Source organism: Sapajus apella, unplaced genomic scaffold (genome assembly GCF_009761245.1).
Source record: "Sapajus apella isolate SASKATOON/1434 unplaced genomic scaffold, GSC_monkey_1.0 scaffold77, whole genome shotgun sequence".
In the NCBI taxonomy this organism is placed as follows: domain Eukaryota; kingdom Metazoa; phylum Chordata; class Mammalia; order Primates; family Cebidae; genus Sapajus; species Sapajus apella.
Window position 1 is genome coordinate 340,801 of NW_022437017.1, and position 23,680 is coordinate 364,480.

Genomic DNA, 23,680 nt, shown 5'->3' on the forward strand with positions numbered 1-23,680 from the left:
AAACCTGTGGGTTATAATTTCCAGAGGCCAACTTACCACTGATATCTGAATGGTAGGGAGTGGTGGGCAAGGAGGGAAGGATGTCGGGACCGAGCCATCAACCTGTGGGCTCTGCAGCTATCTCCACGTAGGTAATGTCAGAACTGAATTGGAAGACACCTAGTTGCTGTCCACTGCAGAATAACCTGCTTGCCTTTTGGAAGGAAGAAAACCCACACTTTTGGTCAAAAAGTCTTCTGTGTTAATTGTTACTGACAGAATAGAAAAAGCCCTTTATTTAAAACAAAAACAAAAAAGGGGTTTCACCATGTTGGTTAGGCTGGTCTTGAACTCTGGACCTCAGGTGATCTGCCCACCTTGGCCTCCAAAGTGCTTGGATTACAGGCGTGAGCCACCACGCCTGGCCATGAAAAAGCCCTTTGAGTGTGTTCTTTCCACAGATTTACTATTTCCATAATAATCATATAGTACACAAAAAATCAGTGCTGTCCCACAGGATTTAGCATTCATCTGCCAAGTTCACATAACAGGAAACAAACTTATCCACTGTCACAAATTCTCCAACCTGCAAAGGAGAACTGAGATTATGCTACATATTTGTAATCCACCAGTATACTCCACCACACTTGCTTGTAGAAAAAAACTCATTTTTTCTGTAACAAAAATGGAAGAGTTTTTTTCCGTATTTCTTTTTCCTGGTAGTATTTTCATGCTAAGACCTGGAATTCCATTTGAAATCACCCAATAGATAAAGGAGCTGAGAAATTTACTACACAGGCTATGGGAAGAAAACAATTTTTATAAGCGAATATAAGACTAGACTTTTCTTCCCCTAAAACCTACCTTGTTCTGGCATGTTTTTAAATACTGTATCTTGCCCATCAATCTCTAATGATATAGTGCATTTTACACTTACTAAAAACAAGCGCCTGGGTATGGTGGCTCACGCTTGTAATCCCAGCACTTTGGGAAGCCAAGGAGGGTGGATCACCTGAGGTCAGGAGTTTGAGACCAGCCTGACCAACATAAAGAAACCCCATCTCTTCTAAAAATACAAAATTAGTCGGGCATGGTGGTGCATGCCTGTAATCCCAGCTACTTGGGAGGCTGTGGCAGGAGAATCGCTTGAACCTGGAGGTAGAGATTGCAGTGAGGTGAGATCTCGCCATTGCACTCCAGCCTGGGCAAGAATGACACTCCATCTCAAAATAAATAAATGAAAAAGATGGAAACTTCCATGTTTAAATATTTTCTGCACCCAACTACAGATCCAACATTTGTGTTACCGACCGTCCACCAGAGGTAACATCTGCAACCAGATGTTGGTTCTCCCAGCAAGATTCTCCTGATGTGCATGATTTATTTACACTGCTAACAATCTCAGCACCTCAAAACATTGTGGCTTTAGAAACCAGAGAAATCATCATATGAAGGTTGCCGAGAACAAAAGATTTGCAGAATGTTTACAACATGCTTTCAGGCTATCAAATAAAACCATTTCACGTTTTTCTTTTTTTTAAAAAAAAAAAAAAAAAGAAAGAAAATGTTGGCAAGGTGTGGTGGCTCATGCCTGTTATCCCTGCACTTTGGAAGGCTGAGGTGGGTGGATCACAAGGTCAGGAGTTCGAGAACAGTCTGGACCACATAGTGAAACCCCATCTGTAATAAAAATACAAATTAGCCTGGTGTGGTGATGGGTGCCTGTAATCCCAGCTACTTGGGAGGCTGAGGCAGGAGAATCACATGATCTTGAGGCAGATCAGCCTGTTGCACTCTAGCTTGGGCAACAGTGCCAGAATCCTCAGGAAAAAAAAGGTTTCACTGTAGCGGACATATACCATTATGTACTATAGAGGTTGGCCTGTGATGGTTATATGTATTAAACATCTACAGATGTTTTTTCTTGTCAGAACTGCGACCAGATGTGGTACTCACTGTTCCCCAATCCCACTTTTTTTTTCCAGGTCCTTGGGCTCTCATCCACCAAAGAATGGGTAGGAGGCCCTAGCGTGGTGATACTGTTCAAGTAAATATTGAACCCAAAAAGGTTTGCAGAGAGTGATTCATTAGGCAGAGAGAGAGAGCGAAATAGAGCAAGCAAGCTCCCACGCTTTCGTGAGTGGAGATCCAGAGATGGAGCCCACACAGGTTAGGGAGAAAGGGACTTTTAACTTGGGAGCTACTCCTGACCCATTCTAGTTGTTGTCCAGTGAGAGTTCTTTCAAACTTCCGCTGGAATAACTGATCTTTGACATCTGATTGGCTGTTTGGCCCACAGTCCCCCCATAGCTTTTCGCAGGCTTTCTAACCCAAAGCAGCTCACCTGGGCAGGTTACCTTCCCTCCAGGACAAAAGTTAGACAAAAAACTCTAGGCTCCCAAACCGAGACGAAAAAGAAGGCAGGTCAGGCATATCGCTGGGAAGTTCTTGTCTTTGAAACCATACCCCTTATAGACCCGGGAAAAGAAATTAATACATTCCCTTAAAATAACACAACGAAACAACCACTTTTACATCATTTACAATGCATTAGACATTATAGATAACCTATAGATTACTTAATGTATATAGGGAGGTGTGCTTACATTCCAGGAAAATATACCATTTTATATAAAGCACATGAGCATCTTCAGATTTAGATATTCTGATGAAGTGCTGCAACCAAGGCCTTGAGAGTACCAGGAAATGACAGTATTTCAGAGAAACAGAAACTACACAAGGCTTTACCACATTCTTTATTTACATTCAGTTTCTCTCCAGAGTAAATTCTTTCATGTATCTAAAATAAACAAGGACAAACCATATTCCATGTTCCTGACAGTTATGAGGTCTATCACCAGTGTGTCACACCGTGTGCCTTCAAAGAATTGAGAAAGGAAAGGTTTCCCATGTTCCTAGTATCATTGTTTATTTCAAGTGTGAGTACCTTCGTGGTTTCATAACATAATGGAAAAGTAAAAGGCTTTACTTTTTTTCTTTTTGTTTTTGAGATGGAGTCTCACTCTGTCACCAGGCTGGAGTGCTCAGTGCAACCTCTGCCACCTGGATTCAGCAATTTTCTGCCTCAGCCTCTTCAGTAGCTGGGATTACAGACACTTGCCATCATGGCCAGCTAATTTTTATATTTTTAGTAGAGACGGTGTTTCACCATCTTGTCCAGGCTGGTCTTAAACTCTTGATTGTCAGGATCCACCTACCTTGGCCTCCCAAAATGTTGGGATTACAGAAGTGAGATACAGTGCTGGCCCACACTATTTATAAAATTTTTCTCCAATGTCAGGCCTTTCATATCTTTGAAGGGAACTGTGATAACAGAAGGCTTTCCCACATTCCTTACACTCAAAGTTTCTCTGCAGTATGGGTAATTTGATGTCTATGAAAAGCATTGTGATAACTGAAGGCTTTTGCACATTCATACTCATAAGGTTTCTCTGCATTGTAGACAATTTTATGTCTGTGAAAGGAAGTGATATGACTGAAGGCTTTCCCAGAGGTTTTACATTCATATGGCGTTTCTCCAGTGTGAATTCTTTTATGCACTTGAAGTGAACCGAAATATGTGAAGAAGACTTTCCCATATTGCTGTCATTCATAGGGTTTCTCTCCACTGTGTATTCTTGCATGTGTTCAAACAGAACAGGAACAAGTAAAGGCTTTTCGACAGTGCTTACATTCATAGGGTTTCTCTCCACTGTGAATTCTTACATGTTTGAATGGAACTGAGACTAAAGGCTTTCCCACATTGCTTACATACATATAGTTACTCTCCAGTATCAATTCTTGCATGTGTTCCAATGGAACAGGAACAACTAAAGGTTTCCCCACATTGCTTACATTCATAGGGTTTCTCTCCAATGTGAATTCTTGCATGTGTTCAAATGGAACTGAAACAACTAAAGTCTTTCCTAGATTACTTATATTCATAGGATTGCTCTCCAGTGTGAATTCTTGCATGCTTTTGAATGGAACTGGATTGAAGAAAGGCTTTTCCACATTGCTTACATTCATAGGGTTTCTCTCCAGTGTTGAGTCCTTTCATGATACCGAAAGGAACTGAGAGAAGAAAAGGCTTTCCCACACTGCTTACATTCATAGGGTTTCTCTCCAGTGTGAATTCTTGCATGTATTCGAACGTTACTGGGTAAACTAAAGCCTTTCCCACATTGCTTACACTGATAAGGTTTCTCTCCAGTGTGAATTCTTATATGTGTTTGAAAGGCACTGGACTGAATAAACGCTTTCCCACATTGCTTACATTCATAGGGTTTCTCTCCACTGTGAATTCTTGCATGCGTTCGAATGTAACTGGAACGAGTAAAGGCTTTCCCACACTGCTTACATTCATACGGTTTCTCTCCGGTGTGAATTCTTGCATGTCGTTGAATTGAACTGGGACGAGTAAAGGCTTTCCCACATTGCTTACATTCATACGGTTTCTCTCCGGTGTGAATTTTTGCATGTTTTCGAACAGAACTCCAACTATGAAACGCTTTCCCACATTGCTTACATTCATACGGTTTCTCTCCAGTGTGAATTTTTGCATGTGCTCGAATATTACTGGAACGATTAAAGGCTTTCCCACACTGCTTACATTCATACAGCTTCTCCCCAGTGTGTGTTCTTTCATGTCTATGAAAATGGCTGAGACAATCAAAGGCTTTCCCACATTCATTACATTTATATGGCTTCTGTCCAGTATGAGATCTTTCATGTGTGAGATTTAGACTGAGAGTAACAAAGGCTTTCCCACAAATACATGTGTAAGGTCCATCTCCACTGTGCATTACCCTGTGTCTTTGAACAGTTTTGAGAGAAATGAAGGTTTTTTTCAATTCCTTACAATCATAGGCTTTCTCTCCAGTGTGAGGCTTTTCATGTGTTTGAAAGGAGTGGAGACAGCTGAAGGTTTTCACACATTGCTTACGTTTATGTGTCTTCTCTCCATGTTCCCGACACTTACATGGTTTGTGTCCAGTGTCAGCTCCGTTGCAGCAATTCAGAGATGAAGGATCCATGTTGCCTTCTGCACACACACGGCTTTCACATGGTTTTACCCCAGGAAAAGTCTTCTTGTTCATTATAGCATCTGGAATTAGGCTGAAAGTTTTGTCACATTGACCATCTTTACATTCACAGAGTCTCTCTGCCATATGATTTCTATAAGAAATAAGAAGCACATTACAAAAATTTTGTTCACAAATACTTTTATATTAGCATTTGATTTACATATTTTACTTTATCATGAGAAATGTAGGCTTTATGCCCTGTCTGAATTGTTTGAAAGTGAGTGGACTGAATTCTCTGCAAAGGGGCTCCATTACAGCTATTATCAAAAGAGTGATGGTGGTAGGTAGTTTCCTTCTTTCTTTCCTTCTCTTCTTCTCTCCCTCTCTCCATCCCTCCCTCCCTTTCTTTTTCCTGAAACAGTCTCTCACTCTGTTGCCCAGGATGCAATGCAGTGGTGTGATCACACTTCACTGCAGCCTCTACCTTCCACTCTCAGGCAAACTTCCTACCTCAGCCTTGCAAGTAGCTGGACCCACAGACATGTGTCACCACACCTGTCTAATTTTTTAAATTTCTCCTGGAGATGAGTTCTCACTGCATTGCCCAGTCTGGACTCAAACTCCTTGGCTCAAGCAATCCTCCCATTCAGACTCCCAAAGTACTGGCATTGCAAGCATGAGTGACCACATCTGGCAACTATGGTGTTTTTTTTTTTTTTTTTGAGACAGAGTTTTGCTCTTGTTACCCAGGCTGGAGTGCAATGGCGCAATCTCGGCTCACCGCAACCTCCGCCTCCTGGGTTCAGGCAATTCTCCTGCCTCAGCCTCCTGAGTAGCTGGGATTACAGGCACGCACCACCATGCCCAGCTAATTTTTTGTATTTTTAGTAGAGACGGGGTTTCACCATGTTGACCAGGATGGTCTCGATCTCTTGACCTAGTGATCCACCCGCCTCGGCCTCCCAAAGTGCTGGGATTACAGGCGTGAGCCACCGCGCCCGGCCAGCTATGGTGTTTCTTAATGCTGTTTCCAAGGCAATTATTTTGCAAGCAATGAATGTCTGTGTCACATTGAACTACATATTTTGGGAGAAAACATTCTAAAACTTAACAATTTTGAAGCTGGGCTGCCTCGCTTTGTTTGCTTGTACTTTATATTTCCATGGAGCACACTGGCTCATGCCTGTAACCCTAGCATTTTGGGAGGCCAAGAAAGGAGGATGGCTTGAGTCCAAGGATTCAAGGCTGCAGTTAGCTATCATCATGCCACTGCACTCTAGCCTGTGTGACAGAGTAAGCTGTGTCTCAAATAAAGAAATACATTCCCAACTTAAAAAAAAAAAAAAAAGAAAAAGAAAAAGGTCAGGCATGGTGGCTCACGCCTGTAATCCAAGCACTTTGGAGGCCAAGGTGGGCGGATCACCTGAAGTCAGGAGTTCAAGACCAGCCTGACCAACATGGTGAAACCCCGTCTTAAAAAAAAAAGGGCTGGGCGCAGTGGCTCAAGCCTGTAATCCCAGCACTTTGGGAGGCCGAGGCGGGTGGATCACGAGGTCAAGAGATCGAGACCATCCTGGTCAACATGGTGAAACCCCGTCTCTACTAAAAATACAAAAAATTAGCTGGGCATGGTGGCACGTGCCTGTAATCCCAGCTACTAAGGAGGCTGAGGCAGGAGAATTGCCTGAGCCCAGGAGGCGGAGGTTGCAGTGAGCCGAGATCGCGCCACTGCACTCCAGCCTGGGTAACATGAGTGAAACTCCGTCTCAAAAAAAAAAAAGAAAGATAAGTAAACAAATATAATTTTCTATCATACTAACATTATCTCAAGTGACACGGCTTTACGTTGTATATGCAAATTACCTTGGATTTCTCCTGGAATCTTTGCAATGATCTTCAATGTTCTGGTCTTTCCATTTTATTCCTAAAATGTGGTCCCAAAAAAATTATCATAAATCATAACAAAATTATACAAACATTTTTTTATTCTATGTCCATGGAACACTATCGCCATGCATGAGTTATTCAACAAGGTATTATTATTATTATTATTTTTTTTTTTTTTGAGATGGAGTTTCACTCTTGTTACCCAGGCTGGAGTGCAATGGCACGATCTCGGCTCACTGCAACCTCCGCCTCCTGGGTTCAGGCAATTCTCCTGCCTCAGCCTCCTGAGTAGCTGGGATTACAGGCACCTGCCACCATGCCCAGCTGAATTTTTGTATTTTTAGTAGAGAAGGGGTTTCACCGTGTTGACCAGGATGGTCTCCATCTGTTGACCTCGTGATCCACCCGCCTCGGCCTCCCAAAGTGCTGGGATTACAGGCTTGAGCCACCGCGCCCGGCCAACAAGGTATTATTGACCCTTAAACAAAATTGGTTTGAGTCTGGGTGCGGTGGGTTATGCCTGCAATCTCAGCAGTTTGGGAGGACGAGGAGGATGGGTCACCTCAGGTTGGGAGTTCAAAACCACCCTGACCAACATGGAGAAACCTGTCTCTACTAAAAATACAAAAAATTAGCCGAGCACGGTAGTGAGTGCCTGTAATCCCAGCTACTCGAGAGGCTGAGGCAAGAGAATCGCTTGAACTCAAGAGGTGGAGGTTCCAGTGAGCTGAGACTGCACCATTACACACCACCCTTAGCAACAAAAGGGAAACTATTTCAAAAAAAAGAAAAAAGGTGGGGGGGCTTGAATGGCACAGGTTCAATCATATGCAGACTTTTCTCAACCTCCACTACCTGCGTGGGAACAAGACCAACTCTTCCTCTTCTTCAGGCTACTCAGTTTTGTTCCGTTTGTTTTGTTTAGAGTCTCACTCCGTAGCGCATGCTGGAGTGCAGTGGCACGTTCTCGGCTCACTGCAACCTCCACCTCCCGGGTTCAAGCAATTCTCCTGTCTCAGCCTCCTGAGTAGCTAGGATTACAGGCATGTCCCACCACGCCTGGCTAATTTTGTATTTATACTAGAGATGGGGCTTCACCATATTGGCCAGGCTTGTCTCAAACTCCTCACCTCATGATCCACCCACCTTGGCTCCCCAAAGTGCTGGGATTGCAGGCATCAGCCACCGTGCCCAGCAAAAAGAATTCCTTTAGGATGATCCACTTAATCAATAGTCAATATGTTTTTACTTCTTTATGATTTACTTTAACATTTCTTTTCTCTAGCTTACTTTATTATAAGAATACCAAATATAATAAACCAAACAGAGAGGGACTGTGGTTTATATCTATCATCCCAGCACTTAGGGAAGGACTGCTTTAGGCCAGGAGTTTGAAACCAGCCTGGGCAACACAGCAAGACTCACATCTCCAAAAAATATAATTTAAAAATCAGCCCAGCATAGTGAAACTTGTCTGGAGTCATGGCTACTCAAGAGTTTAAGGCAGGAGGATTGCTTGAGCCTAGGAGTTCGACATTGTAGTGAGCTATGATCACGCCCCTACATTCCAGCCTTAGTAACATGAGACAGTATCGTCATATATATTTACACATATACACCAATATACAAATTATGTATTAACTGACTGGTTGTGTTATTGAGAAAGCTTCCAGTCAACAATAAGCTATTAACATTTTTTTGAGACAGATTTTTGCTCTTGTTGTCCAGGCTGAAATGCAGTGGTTCGATCTTGGCTCAATGCAAACTTCACCTCCCAGGTTATAGTGATTCTCCTGTCTCAGCCTTCTGAGTAGAAGGGATTACAGGAGTCCACCACCACACTTGTCTAATTTTTTGTATTTTTAGTTGAGATGGGGTTTCCTCATGTTGGCCAGGCTGGTTGGTCTCAAACTCCTGACCTCAGGTGATCCCCACGCCTGGGCATTCCAAAGTGCTGGGATTACAGGTGTAAGCCACTGCACCCAGACAACATTTAACTTTTTTTTTTTTTTTTGAGACGGAGTTTCGCTCTTGTTACCCAGGTTGGAGTGCAATGGCGCGATCTCGGCTCACCGCAACCTCCGCCTCCTGGGTTCAGGCAATTCTCCTGCCCCAGCCTCCTGAGTCGCTGGGATTACAGGCACGCGCCACCATGCCCAGCTGATTTTTCGTATTTTTAGTAGAGACGTGGTTTCACCATGTTGACCAGGATGGTCTCGATCTCTTGACCTCGTGATCCACCCGCCTCGGCCTCCCACGGTGCTGGGATTACAGGCTTGAGCCACCACGCCCGGCCTAACATTTAACTTTTTATATATTCAAAAGTTAAAGCCAGACCATCTACCATGCAGAGGTTAAGAGTTTCTTAACATGCACTTTGTTCAAGGGTCTATTGTATTGCTTCTGTTTTGAAATGAGGTCTCACTTTGTCATCCAGGCAGGAGTGCAGTGGCAAATCTTGGGTCACTGCAATGTCCGCCTCCTGGGCTCAAGCCATTCTCCTGCCTCAACCTCCAGAGTAGCCTGGACTAAAGGCATGCACTACTACACCTGGCTAACTTTTGTATTTGTAGTAGAGAAGGGGTTTCATCATGTTGGCCATGTTGGTCTTGATCTCCTGACCTCAAGTGTTCCACCCACCTTGGCCTCCCAAAGTGCTAAGATTGCTGATGTGAGCCACTGCACCTGGCCAGTCTATCGTATTCCCTACCATGTTCCAAATCACTGATCGGTGTAGATGACCAAGAAACACTTGTTCTCTATTTGACTCAGGAAGAAATGAGGTCATCCTTACCTATAGACTTCAGGTTCCTGATGGTTTCCTGCATCACATCTCTGTAGAGATTCTTTTGGGAAGGATCCAGCAGAGGCCACTCATCCTGGGTAAACCTCACAGCCACATCCTCAAAGGTCACTGAGTCCTGAAACATCCCCCAGGGCAGAGGAGGAAGGTTAAGACCGACAGTGCTAGGAATCTACACTTAAGAAGAAGTTCACACAATGCTACAGACTCCACAAATTTATTCAATGACTTGGTCATGATACTCTTGTCCTCTGTTTATACTCACTTTCTCCAACATAGCAATTCTGATGCTAGAACTCAACATATTCAGTAAAGTATCAGCCAAGATGAACAAGCCTCTCATTCACTATTTCAGAAAGTGAGATATGCTGCCCAGATCACCTCTAGTGTCTGTCTGTATTCATACTATGTCTGTGTCTGTACTAACTCGTATATGAGACACAATATTAGCCAGGGGCGGTGGCTCAGGCCTGTGGTACCAGCATTTTGGGAGGCTGTGAAGTGCATCACGAGGTCAAGAGATAAAGACCATCCTGGCCAATATGGGGAAATGCTGTCTCTACTAAAAATACAAAAATTAGCTGGGCACGGTGGCACGTGACTGTAGTCCCAGCTACTGGGGAGGCTGAAGCAGGAGAATTGCTTGAACCTGAGAAGTGAAGCTTGCAATGAGCTGAGATTGTACCACTGCACTTAAGCCTGGAAACAAAAGCGAGACTTGTCTCAAAAAAAAAGAAAAAAAAAAAGACAGTATTAGCAGTTGTGAGACAACATATCCCTACACATGCTTATTTAGAAAGTTGGACAATGATGATATCTCACAGCCAGATTGAAGGAGAGCTGCACCAACATAACAAAGAAAAGAAGCTGTGTATGCCTAAACTATTTATTCAAACAGTATAATATTTGCCACTGGGCATAGTGGCTAACGCCTATAATGCTAGCACTTTGGGAGGCTGACATGAGAGAATTGCTCAAGCTCAAAAGTTCAAGACAAGTCTGGGCAACATGTTGAAACCCCATCTCGACAAAATATAGAAAAATTAGGCAGGCATAATGGCACATGCCTGTAGTCCCAGCAACTAGGGAGGCTAAGCTGAGAGGGCTGCTTGAATCTAGGAGGTCGAGGCAGCAGTGAGCCATGAGTAAGTCAATTAACTCCATCCTGGGTAACAGAACGAGACCCTGTCTCAAATTAAATTGAAAAATAAATAAAGGGCAGAGCACAGTGGCTCACGCCTGTAATCCCAGCTTTTTGGGAGGCTAAGGTGGGCAGATCACGAGGTCAAAAGATTGAGACCATCCAGGCCAACATGGTGACCTCCCATCTCTACTAAAAATACCAACATTAGCTGGGCATGGTGACATGCACCTGTAGTTCCAGCTACTCGAAAGGCTGAGACAGGAGGATGGGTTGAACCTGGGAGGCAGAGGCTGCAGTGAGCTGAGATTGCACTACTGCACTGCAGCCCGACAACAAAGCGAGTCTCAATCTCAAAAATAAATAAATAAAATAGTATTTGCTTAATTTCCATCTATCTTCTGAGAGTTTTAAATTTTGTTGCAGAAACAGAAGAGGAACACACGTGATTGGCCACTTCTAGGTTTGAATGTTTATACCCCCAAAAATTAATACTGAAATTTCATCCCCAATGTGTCAGTATTGAAAAGTGGGGCCTTGAAGAGGTGATTGTGTCATGAGGACTCTGCCTTATGAATGGATTAATTCACGGATGAACTAAAGGTTTAATGAGTTAATGGGATATCCTGGGAGTAAGACTGGTGGTCTTCGAAGAAGAGGCCAAGACGCCAGCTAGCACAATCAGCTCCCCCCTGAGGAAAACTCTCCCTCCATTGCTTTAGATGGTGAAGAGTCCCTACCAGCAAGGCTTTCCCCAGATGCGCCCCCATGCCCTTAGACTTCCCAAACTCCAGAAATGTACAAAACAAATATGTCTTGTGTATTACCCATTTTCAGGTATTCTTTTCTAACTATCATGAAACAGACTGAGATGCCCATGAAAAAAAACTCTGGGGCTGGGCAAGGTGGCTTATGCTAGTAATCCCAACACTTTGGGAAAGCGAGGTGGGCGGATCACAAGGTCAAGAGATTGAGACCATCCTACCCAACATGGTGAAACCTGTTTCTACTAAAAATACAAATAAATAAATCAGCTGGGTGTAGTGGTGCACATCTGCAGTACCAACTACTCAGGAGCCTGAGTTAGGAGAATCGCTTGAACCTGGAAGGCGCAGGTTGCAGTGAGCTGAGATTGTGCCACTGCACTACATCCTGGTGACAGAGCAAGACTCTGTCCCACGCACACACACAAAAAACTCTAAGCACTATGCATCTAATGAGTGACCTTGGTACGTAACATTTCACATGTTCTGTCAGCTCTTGTTAACTGGGTGATTTAGCCCATCCTACGTGATTACAATAAGAGAACATCTGGAAGCGGGTAACTGGGTTTTGTAGATTAAATTTAATGAAGTATAACAAAAGGCTAATGAAATGTATTTTCATCATCCTAAAGGAAAAATTTTAAACATTTTATTAGGTAACATAAAAGAGAATGAAAGATGGGGAAATATTGTACACGTTCTTCTGAAGAACTGCATGTCAGCTGGGCACAATGGCTCACACCTATAATCCCAGAACTTTGGGAGGCTGAGGTGGGTGGATCACCTGAGGTCAGGAGGTTGAGATCACTCTGACCAATATGGTAAAACCCCGATTCTACTAAAAATACAAAAATTGGGCATGGTGGTACATGTCTGTTGTCCCAGCTACTTGGGAAGCTGAGGCAGGAGAATTGCTTGAACCTAGGAGATGGAGGTTGCAGTGAGCCAAGATCGCACCACTGCACTCCAGCCTTGGTGACAGAGCAACACTGTGTCTTCAAACAAACAAAAAGAACTGCATGTCACCAAGGTATCATTTCTGATGAATATTTATAAAATTCCCTAAATCATTAAAACAGACCTCTTAGTAATCGATAAAAGCTACTTAAACAGAACTAATAAAGGTAACAAATGTCTAAAAATGTTAAAAATCTTCTAAACCGCCGGGCGCGGTGGCTCAAGCCTGTAATCCCAGCACTTTGGGAGGCCGAGGCGGGTGGATCACGAGGTCAAGAGATCGAGACCATCCTGGTCAACATGGTGAAACCCCGTCTCTACTAAAAAAAAAAAATACAAAAATTCAGCTGGGCATGGTGGTGCGTGCCTGTAGTCCCAGCTACTCAGGAGGCTGAAACAGGAGAATTGCCTGAACCCGGGAGGCGGAAGTTGCGGTGAGCCGAGATCGCGCCATTGCACTCCAGCCTGGGTAACAAGAGCGAAACTCCGTCTCAAAAAAAAAAAAGAGTATTCTTAATCAAATGAAGGGACAACAAATTCCTCATTCTGTTATTCCTGTCTGACCTAATATATAAATGTGTCTTCAAAATAATAATCTTAACACTGCATTGAGTGGTTATAGATTTTAGTAGGTCATAGGAATGACAAGAATGTTATATGGAATGGGACACACATATCTAGAACACTGTGTAACATATGAGGAGTACCCTCAAAACCAGCACAGCATTCCTTGATACTAAAGGTTCATTAGTTGTAAATGTGTACTACAAACTCTAGGGAATTCCTTGATAAAATTGAATAAATGAGTAGGTTGATATGCTAATAGAGGGAAAATAGAATCACATAGAATAGTCAATTACAACTACAGAAGGTGGCTGGATGCCATGGCTCATACCTGTAATCCCAGCACTTTGGGAGGCCAAAGTGGGTGGATCACTTGATGTCAGGAGTTCAAGACCAGCCTGGCTAACATGGCGAAACCCCTGTCTCTACTGAAAATACAAAAATTAGCCGTGCATGGTGGCATATGCCTATAATGCCAGCTACTTGCGAGACTGAAGGATAAGAATCCTTTGACCCCAGGAGGAGGTAAAGGTTTCATTGAGATGAGATCACACTACTACACTCCAGGCTGGGCAACAGAGTGAGACTCTGTCTCAAAGAACGAAGGAATAAACAAAAACCACACAAGGTAAAAAAAGAGAAAGTTTGAAAAATAGATGGAAAGTAAAACAAACAGAGAACAATTACATATATACATATTAATACAACTATATCAATTACTACTTTAAATCTCTATTATTCGCATACACAAAAAAGAGAGATTGACACAGTAAGGGTCAGTAATGTGTAAAAGAAAATCATTTCAAACAGAAAGATATGGACACATTACATAAAAAGGTATGCAAAAAGTAAGTCATTCTAACACTCATCAAAAGAAATCTGCAAGTGTTATAATGTCTGACCATGCTGTGGACAGTATGGCGACTCCCACGAACTGCATGTACACCCCTGTGGTGCTTTCTGGAATTAGAAAACCTGAAATGGTTGTAAAATCCTAAAAGGAGGAAGAAATGTTCAACCTCTGTGGTGCCTACTTAACTCTGAGACATTTTCTTTTTTTTTTTTTTTGAGACAGAGTTTCGCTCTTGTTACCCAGGCTGGAGTGCAATGGCACGATATCGGCTCACCACAACCTCCGCCTCCTGGGTTCAGGCAATTCTCCTGCCTCAGCCTCCTGAGTAGCTGGGATTACAGGCACGCACCACCATGCCCAGCTAATTTTTTTGTATTTTTAGTAGAGACAGGGTTTCACCGTGTTGACCAGGATGGTCTCGATCTCTTGACCTCGTGATCCACCCGCCTCGGCCTCCCAAAGTGCTGGGATTACAGGCATGAGCCACCGCGCCCGGCCTACTCTGAGACATTTTCTATTGCTTCTTAAACCGGCCTCGATTCACAAGGCCATTGGACTTTCTAAGGGACGTTGGCCAACCTCCTGACTCCACACACCAGGACCCCCCCACCATCCAGCTTGCAAGAAAACACCAACTGTAACTTCTATAACTTTCCACTGCCCACCCAAAACCTAGAAAACCAATTCTTATTTCACGGCCCTCAGCTGACACCACTTTTGGCCTCAGCCCACCTGCACCCAGACGAATAAACAGCCATGTTTCTCATGCAAAGCCTGTTTGGGAGGTCTCTTCCTTCAGAGTGCCCGTTTTAACATCTGGTGCCGAAACCTGGGACAGGGGTACTCCCTCTGGGAGACCAGTCCCCTGTCCCTGCTCCCCCTCTGGGAAGAGACCCACCTGAGGCCTCGACAGCTCTCTTGCCACCTTCAGATAGGATAAGCCGTCTCCCCTCTCTCTCTTTTCCTTCAAATCCCAAGGAGACAAGTCTCTCCCTCTTTCTCTTTTTCTTGAAATATGTCTCCTTGTGGTAGAGATAAAGAGACACTCTTTATCTGTGTAGAGCCAGAGAAGACAAGTCTCTTCCCTTGGTGTCTGGTCAATCGTGGGGACTCCTGCCTTGCTCACTCACCCATGTTACAGCCCAGGAACCAGTCAGGGATGCCTACTCAAAACACTGGTGGCTGCTCACTCCTTCTCTTCATCTCTACTCCTTTCCTTAAAACTTACCTCTTTCGCTATGGGCAACACTCAGCCTTCTATTCCTCAATCCTAAACTCTAGCCGGCTTTCTACAAAACCTAAAACCTCTTCAACTGTTGCCTGATCTGAAACCTAAAGGTCTCTGTAACACAGCCTGGCCTCAATCCAAATGACCAAAAAACGGCACTTTCTATTCCTGTCTTCTGTGAGACCTAGACAATTTTTGTCCACAATGGGAAAATGGTCTTAGGTACCAGACGTCCAGATATTTTTTTTTTACATTCTAATCCCTCCCTGATCACTGCTCCTTCTCTCCCTTGCGTCCACCCCTCCTGCCTCCACCAGGAACCAAGAACCTTCCTTGTCTTTTGACCCTTCTGACCTTTCTCCTCCCTGCCTGTCTGACCCAGGCCCCAATTCAGGCCCAACCCCGCCCCCAGGGCCTCCCTCCTCTTCCTCTGCCTACAACCCACCTCCCCATGCTCCTCCTGTCACCTCCCCAAGTCATCGCGACCCGGCTTACAGTTTAGTCCTGAGTCTAACTCCTCTATCCCTGCCCAAAAATTCCCCCCTTGAGAGGTGGCTGAAGCCAAAGGCATAGTAAGGGTGCACGTTCCTTTTTCTTTATCCAACCTTTTCCAAATCTGCCAACGCCTAAGCTCCTTTTCATCAGATCCTCCAATACTTAATGCAGTCCTACCATGCCACCTGGAGTGACTTAAATGTCATCCTTACTTCTACTCTCACCAGTGAAGAATGAAGAATGCTTAATATGCACTTGATTACCCAATATGCCCGGATATTAGGAAAAAAACTTCAACAACTAGCATCTGGCCCTCACACCCCACAACAGGAACAAATCAACCTCACCTTTAAGGTGTTTAATAACCAAGATGAGGCTGCCAAGCAGTAGTATATCTCAGAATTACAAATGCTTGCTTCCACTGTAAGAAAGATCCCAGCCACTCCTTCAGCTCATTGAAGTTTCACACCAGCAAATCCTCAGCATTCAGGCTTCTCTTCAGGACCTCCTCCCCCAAAGCCTTGCTTCAAATGCCAAAAACCGGGCCACTGGGCCAAAGAATGCCCACAGCCCGGGATTCCTCAGAAGCTGTGGTCCCGTCTGTGTGGGACTCCACTGGAAGTTGCACTGCCCAACTGAAACCACCATCTCTAAGGCTCCACGAACCCAACCCCATAGCCCTCAGGCTGACTCTTTCCCTGATCTCCTTGGCTTGGCGGCTGAAGACTGACACTGCCCAAACATCTCAGGGGCCCCCTGGAAAATATGGACACCGAGCTTCAGTTAACTCCTAACAGTGAAGGGTAAGTCCATCCTCTTTTTAATCAACATGAGGCCACCCACTCCACGCTGCCCTCTTTTCAAGGACCTGTCTCCTTGGCCTCCATAACTGTTGTGGGAATTAATGGCAAGGCCTCCAGGCCTCTCAAAACTCCCCAAGCCTGGTGTCAATTAGGCCAGCATTCCTTTCCACATTCTTTCCTAATCATCCCCACGTGTCCAGTTCCCTTGTTTAAACCAACATACCCTAGCAAAATTGTTTGCCTCCTTAACTATTCCTGGGCTACAGCCACAGTTCATTGCCATCCTCCTCTGCGAACCCACCACCTCCCTCAATAGCTCCCCTTATGTCCCCCTATGTTAACCCTAGTGTGCAGGACACCACCTCTTCATCCATAGCTACAAGTCACTCACCCCTCATCATCTCCTTAAAACCTAACCACCATAATCCCGCCCAGTGCCAGTATCCCAACTCTCAACACCCTTTAAAAGGCCTAAAAAACCCACTGGGCACGGTGGGTGAGGCCTCTAATCCCAGCACTTTGGGAGGCCGAGGCAGGTGGATCACCTGAGGTTGGGAATTCAAGACTAGCCTGGCCAACATGTTAAAACCCTGTCTCTATTAAAAATACAAAAATTAGCCAGGCGCGGTGGTATACACCCGTAGTCCCAGCTACTCAGGAGGCTGAGGCAGGAGAATTGCTTGTACCTAAGACGTAGAGGTTGCAGTGACCTGAAATCCTGGCACTGCAATCCAGCCTGGGTGAAAAAGTGAGACTCCATCTCAAAAAACAAAAAAGAAAAAGAAAAAAAAAGGCCTAAAGCTTGCTTGTTATCACCCATGTATTATAACATGGCCTTTTAAAAAAATTTAGATATTTTTATTTCTCCAAATTTGTTATTTATCAGGAATGACTGAAATAAAGAATATAATTGAGTCCCACTATCATCATCATGGAAATGGCTTTAAGAGAAAACTGGTCAGATGACTATTACTGCTTCCCATTATCAACCAGCAAATAATTGCCACTGATAAATTGACAGCTAGGAGTCTGTCAAGAATGCTCAAGATGTTATATAACATGCCTGTTCACAGGGGGAAAATTCCTAGGAAACAACTTAAGTGTACTTCTTGATTTCATCATACAAGACAAGCACAAAAGCACCACCCATGCCTCTGAGAACACTGGACCATGCGCCCTTGAAAAAAGCTTTGCCTCCTTTATCAAGAGCAATCTTCCTTCAGCAGTCAAGCGTGCCTGTGTACATGATGTCAGTTCCTTTGCACCCCAACTGCATCATTATGCGGTGGCGAAGTGTCAAATAAATAGTAAGCAACGGCAGTGACTGTGCGATCAACCAGCTGATGACAATGTGAGTGTTCTTGGGATCCAGGAGCATTCCCTTTGCAGTGTCATAGATAACAAAGTAGGGAGCTTGGAAGATAATACCCCGCACAGACATGTTAAAGTCTTGATACAGGTCCTTAATCCCATCAGACTTGTAGATCTTAACCAGGCAGTCGCTGAAGCCTCAGAATTCACTTTCAGCTCCAGCTTTATCCACATTTGCTGCTAGACGGGTACGGGCAAAATAAAGAGGGTACACAAAACACAAGGACACAAGGATGTGGCCCCAGCAGCACTGTTTGATGCCAGATTCCCTGCAAAGTAGCGCCAAAACTGGGTCCTCTTGTCCACACCACCCAGTTAGATCTGCTTGTATTTATCTTTGAAGTCAAAGTTAAGAGCCTGGGTGGGGAAGTATGTGATGACATTGGCAGGTTACTGTGCCAGGACAGGACTCCCTGATCCTTGGGAATAGGGGCCATGCAGTCTATAATGCCCTTGGTATTGCTTATCTGCACTGATCGGCTTGCTGGCATGCTGCACCTGCAGCAGCAGCTTGACTAGCTCAATGGGTGCTACCACCGTCCTGGAGATGGCTGCGGCCACTCCACTTGCCAGGAAGTCCTTGGGGAAGGACACAGCGGTATCTGTAATATATATATATATATATATATATTTTTTTTTTTTTTTTGAGACGGAGTTTCGCTCTTGTTACCCAGGCTGGAGTGCAATGGCGCGATCTCGGCTCACCGCAACCTCCGCCTCCTGGGTTCAGGCAATTCTCCTGCCTCAGCCTCCTGAGTAGCTGGGACTACAGGCACGCGCCACCATGCCCAGCTAATTTTTTGTATTTTTTTTTAGTAGAGACGGGGTTTCACCATGTTGACCAGGATGGTCTCGATCTCTTGGCCTCGTGATCCACCCGCCTCGGCCTCCCAAAGTGCTGGGATTACAGGCGTGAGCCACCGCGCCTGGCCTCGTAGTTTCCCCTTCACACCTCACGCAGTTACTTTCAGCCACTGGCCTTCTCCAGCTTTATGCAATCACCCCCGCTACTTAAAACACACCTCAGGATGTCTCCGTTTCTATTATTTTCTGTTTAACTGTGCTCAAATTCACTGTACTAATTTACTTTTACATGCCCTGCTTTTGTTCAGTTGCCAAATTACACTTTTCCTCCAGGCAATTACAGCTAATATTTCACTCTTAATCTCACTCCCATTCTCTGCTCATACCCCAACTTGTTAATGAAAGTGATTGGTTACTTATAGATACCACACGCTTCCTCATACACACAGAAAACAAAAGCTCTGCCCTCCACACGGTTACCCTACCAAATCCCGCTATAACCCTTAACAGCCGCAGCCCTTGGGGGCTCCCCTGGCATCTGGGTCCAAACCTCAACACCCTCAGAACACTTCCTCATCTTTTCACTTGACACTCCCAGTTATGTCGAAGCCAAGGACTTTTTTCCTCTGTGGTTCTTCTTACATCTGCCTTCCTACCAACTGCACAGAGGCACTTGTACCCTAGTTTTCCTTACTCCCAAAGTTCAGTTCGCCAATGGGGACAAAAGCCTTCCTGTTCCCCTTGTGATCCCAACAAGACACAGCGGGTCATTCCATTGATCCCCTTACTGGTAGAGTTACAAACTACTACTACACTCAGCACCAGGTAAAGCAGGCCTGACCACCTCAATCCTCAGCTTCCGTAGCCTCTGTAATGTTTTCTGATTAATCTCTTAATTCCTTAAAAAAATCGCATATAAGCAATAATTAGTCAATACAACAAATGGTCCTTCTAACCCCACAATATCACCCCTTGCCCCGAGATCTCCCAGCAGTCTAAATTCTTTCCCATTTTTAGGTTTCCACGCCACCCCCAATCCCGCTTGAAGAAACCCTGAGAAACACTGCCCCATCCACCCTCTGTGCCGGCCTTCCTAATATTACACTGCTCTCCACTCTTCATTTCTTTTTTATTTACATTACTAATATAAAAAGACAGGAATGTAAGGTCTGACCACCGTGGACGGCACGGCACCCCTATGAACCGCACATACAACTCTAGAGGGCCTTCCGGAATTAGAAAACCTGAAATGGCTGTAAGATTGTAGAAAGAGGAAGAAATTATCAACCCCCGCCTAGGCTACTTAACTTTAAGATATTCTCTATTGTTTCTCATTCCGGCCTCCACTGACAAGGCCACAGGACTTTGTAACAGACTTTGACCACCCTCCTTATGCCACACCCTACGACCCCTCCCAGCCTGCAAAAAGACAGCCAACTGTAACTTCTATAACTTTCCACTGCCCACCCCAAACCCATGCACCCAGGTGAATAAACAGCCATGTTGCTCACACAAAGCCTGTTTGGGGTCTCTTCATTCAGAGCGCGCGTTTTAACAATAGTTATATGAAATCCAAACAAATCACATTTTAGATCAATGAAAATGGAAAGGAATTTTCCTAATCGCTTTTTTTTTTCTTTTTTTTTTTTTTGTTTGACGAAGTCTCCTTCAGTCGCCCAGGCTGGAGTGCAATGGCGCGAATTCGTGTGTCTGAAACAAAGCCTGGGGGATGAAGAGTTGACATTGTTGTGGTCAACTGAAGACAGGAGGTCCGCTGTGTAAATCCGGAAATCCAGAGATTTGCCGGCAGTCCTAGAAGCTAGGCCGGGGATTACAGTCGCGGATTTGCGTCCCTGCTTCGCATATATCTCGAAATCTCAGGAAAAACCCGAGGCTCCTGGAGACAAAGAAGCAACTGAAGAACCCACAGACTGCTGCTCCTCCCACACGAACCCCACACTTGAGGCAGACTCCCCCAATGACCCTCCCATGGACCCACACATTCTGGGGAGATGCGGGGCTGCGGGCAAGGAGCTGCCCAGAAAGGGCTCAAGGCAGGGGCCGCAGTCGCCGCGAAAGGGCGGGACAGGACGCCCGGGGTCCAGGCTGCTGGCCCAGCCCCACCTTGCGGCCGATGGAACCGAGGGCGGAGCTGCGTCAGGGGACGCGAGTCCCAGACCACAGAGACAACGGCGGGGAGGTCTGGTTCCCACCACAGCCGGTTCCAACCAGGCGTACCGTCTCAGGACCCCTGGCCTTGAACACTCACCATTTCCCAGCTTTTGCGGTAGGTTCCTCCCTCCACCTCCTGCTGCCAGTACTGGCCCCGGAGCAACCGAGCACAGAGCGGAGAAAAGGGTGTGAGAAGAATCGGCGGGCTTTTTAAACCTCGCAACCTCCTCCAGGCAAGGCGCCTGATGGACACTTCTCACGACCCCGCCCGGTGGCTCTGATTGGATACTGCCCAAGATCCCGCCCCCTGGGCCCTGAGTGACAGCAGAAGTGATCTCCCCGTGCTCACCACCCCGACAGAGACCGTGATTGGATAGTGCCCCAGGTCCCGCCCCCTGGGCACTGAGGGACAGAAGAGGTGATCTTCCAGTGTTGAGAGGAACCGGATAAACAGGTTCCAGATCTGGGGAGAAGGTGGAAGGTTGGCGGTGGTTCCGCCCTCGGCAGGGACCTGACCCCTCCCAGGAAATATTTGCATTTAAGAAGAATTCCCTGCCAGTAGTCTGCGGGCCCTTCCTGCTGCTTCCCCCAGGACTGGGGGTCACAACTGTGTGCAGGGAATCCCAGACTCACTGTCCAGTGGAGCCTTCCCCTGGCTTCAGAGCAGGAGGGGAGTGAACGCCAAGAAGACCACACTGCAGCAGGAATGAGGCTGCTGGCTGCATGGGCAAGCCTTTCTCCCATTGTTTCGGGAATTAGCAGATGGGTGGAACGGGAGGATTTTGTTAAGATGTGCACCGGCTGGCCGGGCGCGGTGGCTCAAGCCTGTAATCCCAGCACTTTGGGAGGCCGAGGCGGGTGGATCACGAGGTCAAGAGATCGAGACCATCCTGGTCAACATGGTGAAACCCCATCTCTACTAAAAATACAAAAAATTAGCTGGGCATGGTGGCATGTGCCTGTAATCCCAGCGACTCAGGAGGCTGAGGCAGGAGAATTGCCTGAACCCAGGAGGCGGAGGTTGCGGTGAGCCGAGATCGTGCCATTGCACTCCAGCCTGGGTAACAAGAGCAAAACTCCGTCTCAAAAAAAAAAAAAAAAAAAAAAGACAAAGCTTGACTTTTATACATGAAACGCAGAAGCAGAACAAAGGGAGTTTATTTTAAATGACAGGTTTACAAATTAAGTTTACATATGACTTACGCGGCATATGTCAGGCCTCCAAGTTCATTCCTGACCATTACAGCCTTGGTGACCGGCACGTATGCCTCTGGATGGTTCCCAGTAGCCACAAAGTCCGAAGTAACCAGACGGCCACAAAGAGAAGTTAAACAACTTGTTCCTGCCTCAACTAATTGCCCTCCCCCTGCAACCTGCAACCATTGTTCCTGCTCAGCCTTCCGAAATTTCCCCCGGACATTGGGTTTCTCAAGACCCCCTCCCCTGTAACTATGTAATTTGCCGCACCCTCCCCTCTGCTTGCAACCCATAACCCCCACCCTATGATCATGCCTATTTGTAACGGATAACCCCTACCCTTGTGACCATGCATCCCGTGACGCCCTCCCCCTCCCTAAAATAGATTACCACCTTTAACCATTTCCTCCAGCCTATATAACCAGTCCGCTTTCCTACCCCCTTTGCATAACTCCTTTCTCAGACTTGGCCTGCTTGCACCCAAGCCGGAAATTAAAACGATCTCCTTGCACACACAAAGCCTGCCTGGTGGTCTCTTTATGCCAGCGACGGGCCTAACAGTTTAAATGGTCACTATTTGGGTTGCAAGCACAGCTTATCTCCCTTCCTTTACTACGGTGTTCGGTTAGCTGCAATTTAGCCAGCCTAGACCTGTTTTATGACCTTTGCTGTGCTGCTTAGATGAAAGATAGCAACTTTTTGTTATTAGCTGCAGAGAACAAGAATACATGAATTTAAAAACTTATAACTTGCAAAGCAGAATACAGTTTCACAAAGGTGAGGGGGAGGATTCAGGGAAGTTTTGCTTATACTACAGAAAAGAAAGGAAGTTTGTTTTTCTGCTTTCATTTTCTGCTTCACCACCTTATCTCTCAGGATACTCATTTTCACCAAGAAAATAAAAACACAGCAACAACAGAATAAAATTGTTAAATGTGTGGAAAAACTGGAATTATATGGCAGCAATAGTCTATAAAGGAATCAAAAAAGAAAAAAAGGAAAAACATGAACTAGCTCAGCGAAGCAGTTTTTCAACCACAGTTCAGCAGGAAACGCCCCACTCAGGAGGTTAAACAGATTCTCAACCTGGCAGCCAGACTCTGATTGCTGAAACCGAACCCCCGAGTCTATCACAACCTGTGATGAGACAGGATCACTGAAAGATTTAACTCTAAGCTGTCAACATGCCTTCCTATCCCCTCTGCATTGTGTGGCAACACTCTCTCCTTCCAGAACTTCATTTTATTTTTTACTTTTTTTTTTTGAAACAGAGTCTCACTCTGTCGCCCAGGCAGGAGTGCAATGGTGCTATCTCGGCTCACTGAAACCTCTGCCTCCCAGGTTCAAGCAATTCTCCTGCCTTAGCCTCCCAAGTAGCTGGGACTACAGGCACCCACAATCATGCCCAGCTAATTTTTGTATTTTTTAAAAAATGGTGCCACCACACCCAGCCCTAGACCTTCGTTTTCACCAGCAGAAGATTTACCTGGAGTCAGTTTAAGGTACTGACCTACATAAATTGTCAAATTCATAAACCTGTTCTCTCTCCATAAGGCAATCCAATGGGTCTCTGAGCCTGGCAACAGAGCAAGACTCCATCTCTAAATAAACAAACAAATAAATAAATAAATACAC

The 23,680-nt window shown here is 45.3% G+C and overlaps 1 protein-coding gene and 1 pseudogene across 6 annotated transcripts in view; both read right to left on the reverse strand.

Moving 5' to 3' along the window:
* Positions 1-3,932: 3,932 nt before the first annotated feature.
* Positions 3,933-23,680, reverse strand: part of LOC116532510 (zinc finger protein 627-like) — a 32,790-nt gene continuing 13,042 nt past the window's right edge. The window contains exons 1-5 of one of the 6 annotated variants that reach the window (XM_032251673.1): positions 20,946-21,634; positions 19,854-20,573; positions 9,688-9,814; positions 6,870-6,930; positions 3,933-5,157 (exon numbers count right to left, since the gene is read on the reverse strand). In XM_032251673.1, coding sequence (XP_032107564.1) covers positions 4,005-5,157; positions 6,870-6,930; positions 9,688-9,721 — 1,248 coding nt within the window. In that variant the 5' untranslated portion in view covers positions 9,722-9,814; positions 19,854-20,573; positions 20,946-21,634 and the 3' untranslated portion in view covers positions 3,933-4,004. Of the gene's footprint in view, positions 5,158-6,869; positions 6,931-9,687; positions 10,210-19,853; positions 20,574-20,945; positions 21,636-23,680 lie in introns of those variants that run through there. The other 5 variants (XM_032251671.1, XM_032251674.1, XM_032251672.1 and 2 more) reach the window with 5 other exon arrangements.
* LOC116532923 lies at positions 17,349-18,478 on the reverse strand (annotated as a pseudogene).